Source organism: Plectropomus leopardus, chromosome 5 (assembly GCF_008729295.1).
Source record: "Plectropomus leopardus isolate mb chromosome 5, YSFRI_Pleo_2.0, whole genome shotgun sequence".
NCBI classification, from domain to species: domain Eukaryota; kingdom Metazoa; phylum Chordata; class Actinopteri; order Perciformes; family Serranidae; genus Plectropomus; species Plectropomus leopardus.
This window is the reverse complement of record NC_056467.1, coordinates 24,196,679-24,209,124: the sequence shown is the minus strand read 5'-3', so window position 1 is coordinate 24,209,124 and position 12,446 is coordinate 24,196,679. Positions and strand designations below refer to the sequence as shown.

General features: G+C 37.4%; 1 protein-coding gene across 2 annotated transcripts; it reads left to right on the top strand.

Moving 5' to 3' along the window:
- The first annotated feature begins 423 nt into the window (after positions 1-423).
- On the top strand, positions 424-8,468 carry LOC121943535 (mitochondrial uncoupling protein 2-like). Of its 2 annotated transcripts, XM_042487075.1 has the most exons (7): positions 853-936; positions 1,818-1,933; positions 2,782-2,986; positions 4,846-5,049; positions 5,912-6,013; positions 6,348-6,528; positions 6,628-8,468. In XM_042487075.1, exons 3-7 carry the CDS (start codon positions 2,803-2,805, stop codon positions 6,749-6,751), a joined length of 795 nt encoding a protein of 264 aa, XP_042343009.1. In that variant the 5' UTR covers positions 853-936; positions 1,818-1,933; positions 2,782-2,802; the 3' UTR covers positions 6,752-8,468. The 2 variants fall into 2 exon arrangements, with proteins under 2 accessions (XP_042343008.1, XP_042343009.1); XM_042487074.1 differs by lacking the exon at positions 1,818-1,933 and having other exon boundaries at positions 424-936.
- The last annotated feature ends 3,978 nt before the right edge of the window (positions 8,469-12,446 follow it).

Genomic DNA, 12,446 nt, shown 5'->3' with positions numbered 1-12,446 from the left:
CCTTTGAAACCTGGAGATATGTCCAGCAAAATGTATGGAATTAGAAAGGTGACAAAAAATGACCTGAAAGTTGGTTTAAAAAGGGGGAAAATACAAAAAATACATAGGGAAAATGTCCAGAAAAACTATATTTATAACTAACTTACTCTTTTTATAATTATTATTATTAGCACACATTACAAAAATTAATTATTATTTTTTTGTTTTTTACTCTTTTTTTCTTTTTTTTTTTGCTTTTTTTCATGTAACTTTCTTGTTATCTTTTCACTAATTCCATGCAATTTTTTGACCATGTCTTAAGTTGTTTGTTTGTTGCTTTCTACCCATGTTTTCACCTCTTTGGCTCTAAATAGGCGTGGAGCGACGTGTTTGCATGAGGCGTGTCTGGTTTTGTCGCAGGGCGGTGCAGCAGCTTCTTTAAAAGTCAGCAACTGGAGCAGAGAGGGCTGCACTCAGAGGATCCTGCGGGTTCAGTCTGTCAGCCAGTGCGCTGATATTGCGGTCTTGTATTTGCGTTGCTTTGCGGGTATTTGCGGAGATGGGCTGTTATAGCTTTTAAAACGTACACCAGAGTTTGGGGCTTGTTTTGGGGCTCATGGCGCAACAGGAGGACTTCGCTTTCATAGGACAAACTAACGTCATTATCTGAATCTTGACGTCGGCTGCAACCCACCTCGATCTGTCATGCAGGGACAGAGGATTCACTTGTTCAAATACTTAAATTGTAGGATATAAGTCCTAAATGCGGACAGAAGCTGCTGTCTGCGCTCACTTTATTTTGTTTATAACTTTGTGTTTCAATCATTAATCATGGTGGGTGGAGGAGCTGCTGATCTGGCCCCATCAGCCCTTGTCAAGATCTTTTCAGCGGGAACAGCTGGCTGTGTGGCCGACCTGGTCACTTTCCCCCTGGACACAGCCAAAGTCAGACTGCAGGTGAGCACCATCACCTGTTCACAGAGACAGTGGTGAAATACTGACAATATTAAAGCCCCAAATAATCATCCCAAGGTCTTTGTCATGGCCATCTAAAACACCTGAAGGCGGTATTAAAAAAATAAATACATGTCTGCACATGTTATCTGCTTAATAAGGGCTATATTTTCTGTAAATTTAATTTCCGATTTGTGAATGTAACTGAGTGTATTTACTCAAGTACTGTACTTAAATAGTGGAGAGCGGGGACAATTGAAACAGCAGGCGATAGAGTGCCCCGGGGATGACGTTAGAGACGTTTAGGATTGCAGCAGAAAGTAAACTCTGTGGCAAACAAATGTTTATGATACGTGTTTTGTATCTTCACAGATGAACACCAATTTTAAGATTTTTGAAGCCTGAATGCAATCGTCAGACCTAAAAAGCTAACATTTGAGTATAAACGAACTACATTACGAGTACATGTTGTAACCCTTTGAAACCGTCACTCTCCTTGTGCTGCTTTTAGACGCCTTTCATAGGTATTCATACCTTTGAACCCTGCGCAAATTGGTTTGATTTCTTTCAAAAATGTGAAAGAGGCAATGAGCACGTATGTAAAGCATGTTTCACAAATTGCAAGACATTAGTAGATTTAGAAAATTATTTTTAAAAAGCTAGGGAAACTAGGAAAAAAGCTAGGGAAAAAAAGTCCACCAAAAACCGAAAAAAAATGTCTAGGGGAAAAAAGAAAAACAGCTAGGGAAATGTTTAATTATAATAATACCTTCTTATTTTGTTAATTAATTTTCAGATCATTTCAATTTTTGGGGGACATTTATTTATTCATTGCTCATTGTCTTCTTCACAATTTTAAAAGAAATTAAACCAATTTGTTTCAGGTTTCAAAGGGTTAAGGCCCCCACCACAACCAGGCTTAAAGCTGTGTTCAGCATGACATGCGCAAGGTGATGATCAGAAATGAGACAGAACCATTAAACTCTGCGTATGCTCTGTGGTAAGGCAATGTAAGGTAACTACATATTACTAATGTTTGCGAAAGGACAAACAGATGTCTCATACTTGATATGGTTAATAATGCTGTTTTGATCAACTGAAATTAACTTTTAATTGATAGTTGTATTTTTAACCATATATGTATATTATATATATACTGTTAACAAGTAGAACACAATAAACATATACATAACGCACATACAAGTTACTTAGATAAACACTGAATCCAGATTTCTGAGGAGGTTTTTAAGTAATAACATCAAAACCCCCAAAATGTCACAATTGCCCCCAGTCTCCAGAGGTGCTTGTGCTTTAATGGAACGAACTTTTTAACTTCTACTCTGCTTCATTTTGGATGCAAATATGCATTTAACTCCACAAAATTTACCTAAAACCTATCTTTACCTTTAAGATTCAGATTATTAATACAAATAATAAATTACTTACTTAGCTACAATAACAAATCAAGTTTCAAGCTCCCAAGCAGTCTATAAATCCATCACACTGAGCTTTACTAGCTGCAACTTCTAAATGATGTACACAAATAAAACCGTAAATATATTATAGTTATAAACAATTTTCTTAAATGGGTCATTCGGCATGAATGCAGGACTTGTAGCTGTCACAGAGAGTTCAGCAGGCACTGAACAGGAGGGAAATCTTGTTGCATGCTGCTGCATGTCAAACCAATGACAGAACACTCATAACAAGTGGAAAAAAAACCTTATGACTGGCATGTAAGCTTCACAAGAGACTGATGTAGTCATTAGAGCGACCCTAAAGGCACATTTTTGTTACTTGCAGCAGTGGGGGACTTCTGCTTGACATTTGGTTGTTTTGCATTTTTAGATTCAAGGTGAAAACAAGCCAATGGAAGGCCAGAAGATCAGATACAGAGGTGTGTTCGGTACCATCTTCACCATGGTGAAGACTGAGGGCCCGAGGAGTCTGTACAGTGGGCTGGTGGCCGGGCTGCAGAGACAGATGGGCTTCGCCTCAGTCCGCATCGGCCTGTACGACACCATGAAGCAGTTCTACACCAGAGGGTCAGACAGTATGTATAAGAATGGTTCAACAGAGCAAATTAAATCTTTCCCTTCTGAGCATAAAGTTAAATTGTAGTTTTGCAAATTCTATTACAGCAGACAAAGTTGGGATGTTGTTCAAGTCATTGACCACATTCATTCAGAGGGGCTATAGGGCTGCAATTCATGATCATTTTTAACCCAAATATATATTCAGTTTACAGAATGTAAGATAATGAATTAAAGCAATAATATTTGAGAAATATATAATTATTATATTACATATAATAATAATATATATAAAAATAATATATGTCTATAATAATATAATCACATGTTTTGGCATTTTTGCTTGAAAAAATGACTTAAATGTCCAGTGTGTATAATTTAGGGGGATATATTGGCAGAAATGAAATAAAATAATTATATTTTCTTTAATCACCTGAAAACAGGAATGGTTGGTTTTAAACACTGGCTCTAGATCGGGCCATTCGTGTTTTTGCGTTTTTCTGGTGGTCACTGTAGTTAACAGCCCTTTGACGATTAGACTATTGGAAAAACACTGACTTTTTTCTTTCTTTTTTTTAAAACATGAAACTTATTTATTTTGTGTTTTTAGCAGTTAAAACCCCTGGTACTTTTCTTTGTTGTTTGTTTGTGTTTTTTTGGAGAGGAAGAGACCACTGCAGATGATTCGGCTCCCACTACAAAACAATAAACACTGAAAGAATCTTCACTAGCCAAAGTTTATGGATGTTTTATGTTTGCAATCCTCACTCCTGGATGCAACAAAATCCTTCAAAATCTTACACACTGCTCTTTCAAATAATTAATTGATTATCAAATAGCCAATGAATTTTTAGTCAATTGACTCATCAATTAATCAACTATTTGCTGCAGCTCTAATCATCACTTATATTTACCTGCAGGCCTTTGTAACTAAATGATAGCTCATATTTCAGGTATTGTCAGATTTTCAACTTTTTAAGATGCTGAAATGCAAATGTTGCAAGCCAGACTGTCATCTCAAAAAAAAAGTAAAATCAATTTGCATTAAGATACATATGTTCATAACATAGAAACATGTCTGTTGCTTGCTCCAACAACAAGCAGTTTGACCAAATTATACAGAGTTTACAGAAGAAAATGAGACTGTTCAAACACTGCCCCCAAATGTCAGGGAAAATTACTGACACTGTACATACAACGATTCACATTCTCTCAGCTTGTTTTTATGGTGATATTTGTAAAAAAATAAAATAAAATATGCATGACCGAAAAATTAATAATGTGGGGAAACGACTGTATTCCACAAAGTCACAAGGTGCGCTCCAAAGGTTTTGCAGAAAACCAGTTCCAGGATGTAGGACACAGGTCAGATTCCTCTTTCAGGGAACAGATTCATGTTCATGCCCGAGGCTGTACCTGTTCCATATCTATCTGTGTAACTAGACATTTTTAGCTAGAAAGACTTCTGCAGACAAGGTCCCATTTTCATCTCAGTGCACGTCTGCAGACAACCACTTAAACCAGTTAGAAGTCTAACAAGCAGAGTAGTTTGCTCTGCAGTGCGTCCTCAAAGTAAATAATATGCTTCTCTCCTGCAGCAGTCTTACTTCTTTGAGTTAATAATGCAAAAGCTTCAAATGAAGCTTCAGAATTGAGGGGAAAAAATCTCAAATGTAACATGTTGTTAGAATATTTTATTGACAGGCACAGTAAAAGCCTAACAGGTATTTTGAACAGGGAACTTCACAGCCAAACTTTTACCTTTGTGTCTACAGTTTAACATCATCATTATGGAAACTGCACCCTGTTCAATCTCTAAGGACTGTTTTAACATGCTCGTTGCATCAGAGGAAAACAAGTGTATTTGCATTCACCACAGATGCAGGACTTGGTGCTCGGCTGCTGGCAGGCAGCACCACAGGCGCGATGGCCGTTTCCTTTGCTCAGCCCACCGATGTGGTGAAAATCAGGTTCCAGGCTCAGGCCCGGCTGCCTGACAGTGGCTCTGTGAAGAGATACAACAGCACGATTGATGCCTACAGGACCATCGCCAGGGAGGAAGGTGTTAGAGGTCTTTGGAAGGGTAAATTAAAATTGGGACATTTGTTATTTTACAATACAATAAATGTTACTGTTGCAATGTCAGTAATTTGTTATTTATTTATTTAAAAAGGGATCATGTACATTAATCCACATTCAAACAAACGCAAATGCACCCGAGTTTGCTGTGGAGGTAATTTTCATCGGTAGTCCCTTGCCAGATGTCAGAAGGCATCCTAAAATAATAATTTAAGACAAACGACATTAAAATAAAAGGCACACAATGTAGTCAAACATGTACAAGTCAAGAATATACAACACAATCTCAGCGGAAAAAATCCAAATAGCAGATAATGCAGGCACAGTATGAGTACAGTCACTTTTAAATTTGGTAAAATTAACCTAAAATCAATGCTGACATTGTTGGTTTTCAATGAACTATTTCGTCAGATTACATTAGTAATTATCTCAAAATAGTAAGCAAAAATGAAGTGATTTTTACAGAACTGTGACTTGACATATATTTATTACATTTTTATCCACAACATTAACCTTTTTAAAGGGGATATCCACCGATTTAACACATCTATGTTTTCAGTAGGTTAGTGCTGACGACTACAAGTTGAAAATGAAATAAAACCAAGGCGATGTTGTTAGGAAGTAAGTTTACCTGACCTCGTTAACCTGCTCCTCATCTCTGTTTGAGACTAACAGTTTGAGATTACATTAGGGGCTATTTACACAACTCTCTTAAAAATGTAGGAAGTCAGAGTTGTGTTATGGGTAATGTAGAAACCAGGTTTTGACAAGAAAGAAGAATGCATATTAAAAAAAATCTGATTTTGCTGCACTGTTTTTTTTTTTTTTATCCTTTTGTTGTATAAACTGTCAAACTGTCTTTTCAGGTTGTCTGCCAAACATAGCTCGCAATGCCATCGTAAACTGCTCCGAGCTGGTGACCTATGACATCATCAAAGAGCTCATCCTGAAGTACAACCTGATGACAGGTAAGTACTAACTCTTTACTTAAAGTCTTCAAAATTTACAAGCCGGTCTCACAGCTCCCAACTAAAAATCCAGTGTTGGTAAAATACCGGTTGAAACCAAAAGGCAAAAGTTCGTTTTAACAACAGTGTTGTTGCATGTTGACTTTGCATGTGAGGTATGTCAAGTGATGTTATATAATGTTTGAAACAGAGCCAAAACATTTCTGTTTTTTTCTAAACTAAACCACATACTTTCTTTGCCTAAGCCAAAGGAAGTAGATAAAAGGTTTTTTTTCTATGTTATGTCGGGTTTTTTTTTTTAAATACTAAAGCAAATATTTTCTCATCCCAACAGACAACATGCCGTGTCACTTTGCAGCAGGCTTTGCAGCAGGTTTCTGCACCACCATTGTAGCGTCTCCGGTGGATGTGGTGAAAACACGCTACATGAATTCACCTCCTGGGAAGTACAGCGGCGCTATTAACTGTGCCTTAACCATGCTGATGAAAGAGGGACCCACAGCTTTCTACAAGGGGTATGTGGAGTAGCTATCAAAAACGAGCATGTCAGAATCACTAACACAGAGGTTTAGCAAAGTAAAGGAAAATGACATTTTTCTTGACTCTTTTTATAGATTCATTCCCTCGTTTCTTCGTCTGGGTTCCTGGAACATTGTGATGTTTGTGAGCTACGAGCAGATCAAGAGAGGTGTCGCGAGATTTCAACAGTACTGGGAGTCTCCGCCCCGACCTATCTGACGGCTGGTTTAGCACTGGATTGATGTTATTGGTGTGGCAAAACCAGGAGTGTCTGTATCAGTATGCGCTGAAGAGAGACAGTGTGGTGAGGACTGCTGCTGGTTCAGACCTGCTCTCCCTCAGGGATTAAACCGCATCTTTTTAATGAAGCTGCACCTCAAAGAAAAACTGCAGGGATGTTATACAATGAATTGTTAATGACTTACGCACACTTTTAGTTTTTTTCTAGTCATGTTTCTAATAGTGTTTTCAATTGGCCTTTTTCACAAAGGACACATTAAGTGAGAGAATCACAGGTGTAAATAACAAAATCAGTGATGGCTGAATTCCATTTAGCTGCTTCAGTTTTAGGGTCCTGGTATTATGTGTGCTGTCATCGCTGTCAACATGGATACAGGTATTTTTGAAAATTGATATTTTTCCTATGTTTAAAAAAATTAGCTCTCTCCACGACATTTGTTTTACAAAATATTTCTGTTCAAACGAGAATGCAAAAAACAACTCAGAACGTTAGCCAGTGTTAGCTCTCTCAAAGTCTACCCTTGTCATAAAGGTAATAGGTTTTCTGGCTAATGTAAACTTTTTCAAAACAACGACTGAAGATATCAATACCGATGATTCATGTTCTGTTGAAGAATAATGACAAGTGTCTGGTTTGACTGGGCCTTATCCAAAATGGTCATTTCTTGGCTTTAAACTACGGACGCTCAAGCGGAACAAAAAACATTAGTGGTTAAGTGTTGCAGCAATACTTAAGCGTAAAGTAGTCATTGGCCCAAGCAGTGCTTACAAAACATTACCAAATCAGCAGCCCGCGGTTGTTGTTGTTTCTGGTGTATGCTTATTGCACAAAGCAACAGTGGACATGCACAAAATTGATGACATTAAGTCATTATGTCCTCGATGCTCCATTTTACACATCCACTCAGATACACTGTAACTGAGGTTATGAAAAAGTCTGCAACTTAAAAGTTTTTTTTTCCTTCTTTTTGTCAAGATTATTTTGGGGGGGCTTTTGGCCTTAATTTTGATAAGACAGCTTAAGTGTGAAAGAGTGAGAGAGAGGCGATGACATGCAGCAAAGAGCTGAGATTAGAATTGAGCCTGCCGCCACTGCAGCAAGGACATAACCTGTGTACATGGGGCGCCCACTCTACCAGGTGAGCTAGTGGGCACCCCGGAAGGTAAAATATCTCCATTTTAGTTACCTAAAAATGTGTTTGCATGTGGACGAGAGGCCAAAATGTAGAGGAAAATATCACTTTGCAAATATATCTGTACCTGTGTAGATCTGGCCTTACTGAGACACCTGAATAGAACAGAACCATTGTTAATGATATGAGTAACACCTGTGTTTTTCCGTCAATGAGAAGTTCAAATGTCCACTGAGAAAAGGACCTGTTTACAAAGTAAAGTGTGGGTGTGGATGCAGGGTTAGTTACAGAGCTGTCTTTCAAGTGCTGTAATTTATTGGTTTCCTGGTTCCCTTTGGTTTTGTATTTCATGTCTGGTTTCAGGTGAAACTTTATAATTTTCTTGCATTGTTTCATATGAATCTTTAGGAATTAAGGTGAAAATGAATGGGTTAAGGTTAAGGATTTATTTTTCCAATTCCAATTCCAATTATTTTAACCATGAATCAGTTAGTCTCTTAGTCCTCAAAATGTTCTTCGAATATGTTACATATTATATCTTTTTATCTCTTTAAAATGTGAAATCATGTGTGTGGCAGTGAATCATACATGCAATTGGTATTTTAAAAAATGACTGAAATTGTCACTATATTCACACAGCTCTAAATTCAATTGCCTTGTAGCATTTCTAATAGTTTTACTGGTCGTTAATGAAAACAACCAATCAGAGCAGGGGAGTCTCTCACACAGCTGTTAATCATCTCAATCACGGCTCGTGAGGTGCAGTCAAACTGAGCAGTGCTGATCAAATATGAATCCAGATTCTTTCACTGCATTGCCTATTTTTCATCACATTTTTTGTCAATTTTTGCTGAGATTGCAGCCTCAGTAATGATTTGGAGGACTTCTCTCTCCACCTGGGAGTTGATGCGCATCTCCTCCCAAGTGTCCTTCACCTGCAGCTGCTCTCAGCATCATCTGCTGCTTGTGGTGAGGCACGAAGCTGATCACATACTACTGGTCACTGTTGGCTTACAGTTGCACAGATGTTGTGTATGAGTGGGCAGTTCTCCAAAACAGCTTCCACTTTTCCCCGAGAGACGCCTGACTCGATGATCTTAAGGTATCTATCAGTTGAACTCAACTGTCTCCTGTGCAGAACCATCACTCTCATCTACAAAAAAAAGTATTTGTAGTAACCCATCATTACATTAGCAAAATTTGTTTGACCGCACAAGAAATAATTGAAATTATTTACAGCTGCATTAGAGAGATTAGAGACAGTGACTGCCGTCAGAAGCACTATGAAAAGGAGGAGGAGGGACATGATTTATTTGCCAGACAATTTATCTCATGAACTTCTTTCAGAATATAGTGATAGTTTCAGCAAATATGCTAATATCACCCTGTAAAAATGCTCTGTTACATGTAAAAGTCCTGCTTTGAAAAACAGACTTAAGTTTAAGTAAGTGTAATTAGGAAGTGTACTATAAGTACACTTCCTAATTACACTTACTTAAATGAAATGAAGTACCCAATGCAGAAAAATCTTTAAAAAAAAAAAACAAAAAAAAACAAAAACAGCAACCAAAAAACCCCACACTCCAAAAAAATCAAAATTATTAAAGAAGGATGAATACACACAACTCAAAATTATACAAAAAAAACCCCAACTAACTCAAAATTATTAAAAGTAAATTAGAAACACAACCCAAAACTCAAAATTACTAAAAAGAGGGGGGAAAAAAACTCCAAATCATAATGAAAAGGAAAAAAACACACTCCCCAGCCTCAAAATTATTTTATAAACACTTAAATGTTCACCAAAATAGTAGGCAGATAATTCTCTGTGAATCAACAGATTAATTAATCAATTAATCTTTGAAGCTGTACTTGTATAAACTATTATATTATATTATTATATTATAATAATTTATAAACTCCTTTTATGATTTTTTATGCAATAATCTTAATTTGTAAGTAATTAATTCTGTCAGATAAATGTAGTGAAGTAAAAAGTACAATATTTTCCTCTGAAATGTTGTGAAGTAATAGTCAAAGTAGCATAAAAAGAAAATACTCCAGTTAAATACAAGTACTTCAAATTCCTACGTAAGTACAGTACTTGAGTAAATGTATTTTAGTTTACATTACAACACTGTCAATATAATATGTAGGTTGTTTAAAAATTACCAACTGTAGCTTTAACATAGGAAACTAGAACCACACCAACAATCGTTCACGTCTTAAATACAGGATGAATGAAATGAACCACAAATATCTGATTGAAATCTGTGTAAAAGTGTGTTTTCAAAAGAGGTCAACCAACACGGACCCACATTTCTTACCCCACAAAAGGGACTTTCACTCCACTGTGACAAATGGGGTGTCACTCCACACCTGCCCTACAACCGGATGCGGTTATAGATACTCTACTGTATAATCCTCTTTACATTTGACCAATCAGGAGAACAATGTGAAGATGAAACACCCCCTAACTGAGATAGGCTGTGTTTACATTGACACTATGGTTTTAATGTTACTTGTACAGTAATTTTGTTAAATATCAGATACAGTGCAAGTTTGTTGTGGCATTTTAATGATTGTCATCATTTGAAATCTAAATACTGTTTATATGAGCTTTGTATATTTATGTGCAGCAATAACCGGGTTTCCTATCAAACAATGCGGACACACAGAGGCAAACAGCACAAAACAGTCAGCTGACAGACGAGAAAATTGCCCAATTTGAGTCTTGTGGGACAAAAGAGGCTGCTGACAAAGATGTAACTGAAGTCTGTGGGGTAACAAAAGCCTCTGAGCATGCTCCACCTTGCTAATCATCTCCTGTGGCACCAGTGAGGCTTCTCCATGGTTGAATTGGTATGGTGGGCTGTGCTGGGCCATATGGCACTCTGGCTAACCCTCATGAGCATTTAGGGGAGTCAGTTTGGTCGGGACACACACAAAGACACTGACTAAATGATGAGTTTCACAAGATTGCCTTTGGCGTTTTATGAAAAGCCATGCTGGTGAATGCTGGAATGAAGAGGTGGAGCTGTGATAAGTAAGGTGTTAGTGCTCCTGTGTTGACCTTGGCAGGAGTCTCTGCACGCAGATGATCAGAGATATCGAGTGTCAGTGAGCAGTTCAAGTTCACTGAACCAACAGTGAGCAATGTGTCTAAACCGAGGCAACACAAATATGTTGTTATCGGACATGATACATTTTTCCTTTTGTGTAACAAGCTGTTGGTTAACTGGCTGAACTGGTTTTCAACCTTCAGATGTGTCTGGAACGATGACGATGCACATGCTCTACTGACTACATTTTGTCATACTTCCTACAGATAACTGGCCAAATGAACACTGATACGCACAGTGCCACAAAGTGACAGCAAATCACATATTTTGAGATATATTAAAGGTCCAGTGTGTGCGATGTAGGGGGATACATCAGTAGAGATGGAATATAATAAGTATGTGTTCTTTAATCCATAATAACCTGAAAATAAGAATTGACATATTTTTGTCATCTTAGAATGAGGCCCTTATGTAGTGAGCAGGCCCTCGTCCATAGTTAACCATGTTTCTACAGCAGTCCAGAACGGACAAACCAAACACTGGCTTTGAATAGGAACATCTGCATTTTTGCATCAGTCACCATAGTTAACAGCACCTCTGCAACACGCAGCATCATGTTAACATTAAACTGCTTTATTCAAAGTTTTTACATGTTTTAATCACCAGTCGTGTTTGTTTTGGAGAGGAAGAGACCTCTGTGGACGACTCGGATCCAGGTAAAAAAACCTCCTGAACAACGAACACTGAAGGAATTCTACCTGGGAGAAGTTTCAGCTGTTTACAATCTGCAATCCTCGATGTAAATGCAAAGTAGGCGCTGCTGTCTAACTGTTAAACATTGTCTTAACTTTGTATTATGTAATATGCCAGGTTAAAAAATAAATGATCTAAATCTACACTTACCATATCTATCCATTGTCTGTAACTAGTACTTTTGGATGCCACTGCTAATACAATACATGCATTTTAGATTTAGAAATAGGATGTTCTAGTTTACCAAGTATTTCAGACTTCTCTGTCCATAAGTATTTATTAATTTTGTCTAAAAAGAACTTTGTAAGATTTGGGGGGATTTAGAGATTGCAAATGGTGAAGATTCCAGATTGCAACCAGTTTAAACTGCTCCTGGTAAGAATTCCTTCAGTGTTCTGTGTTCAGGAGGTTTTTACTGGAGCTGAATTATCCACAGAGGTCTCCTCCTCTCCAAAACAAACAGACGAAGGGTTTAAAACACACACACACACACACACACACACACACACACAAAAGAAAACAGTTTCATGTGGGAAAAAAAGTGAAAAAAAAGTGTTTTTCTGATGCTCTGTTTGCTTTGTCCGCTCTGGGCTACTGTAGAAACATGCCGGTGCAACGTAGTAACAAAAGCCTGACGATTCCTCTTTTCAAGTGATTATATACTAAAAAAAAAAAAAACATACTTATAATATTATTTTCCATTTCTGTCAGTATATCGCCCTAAAT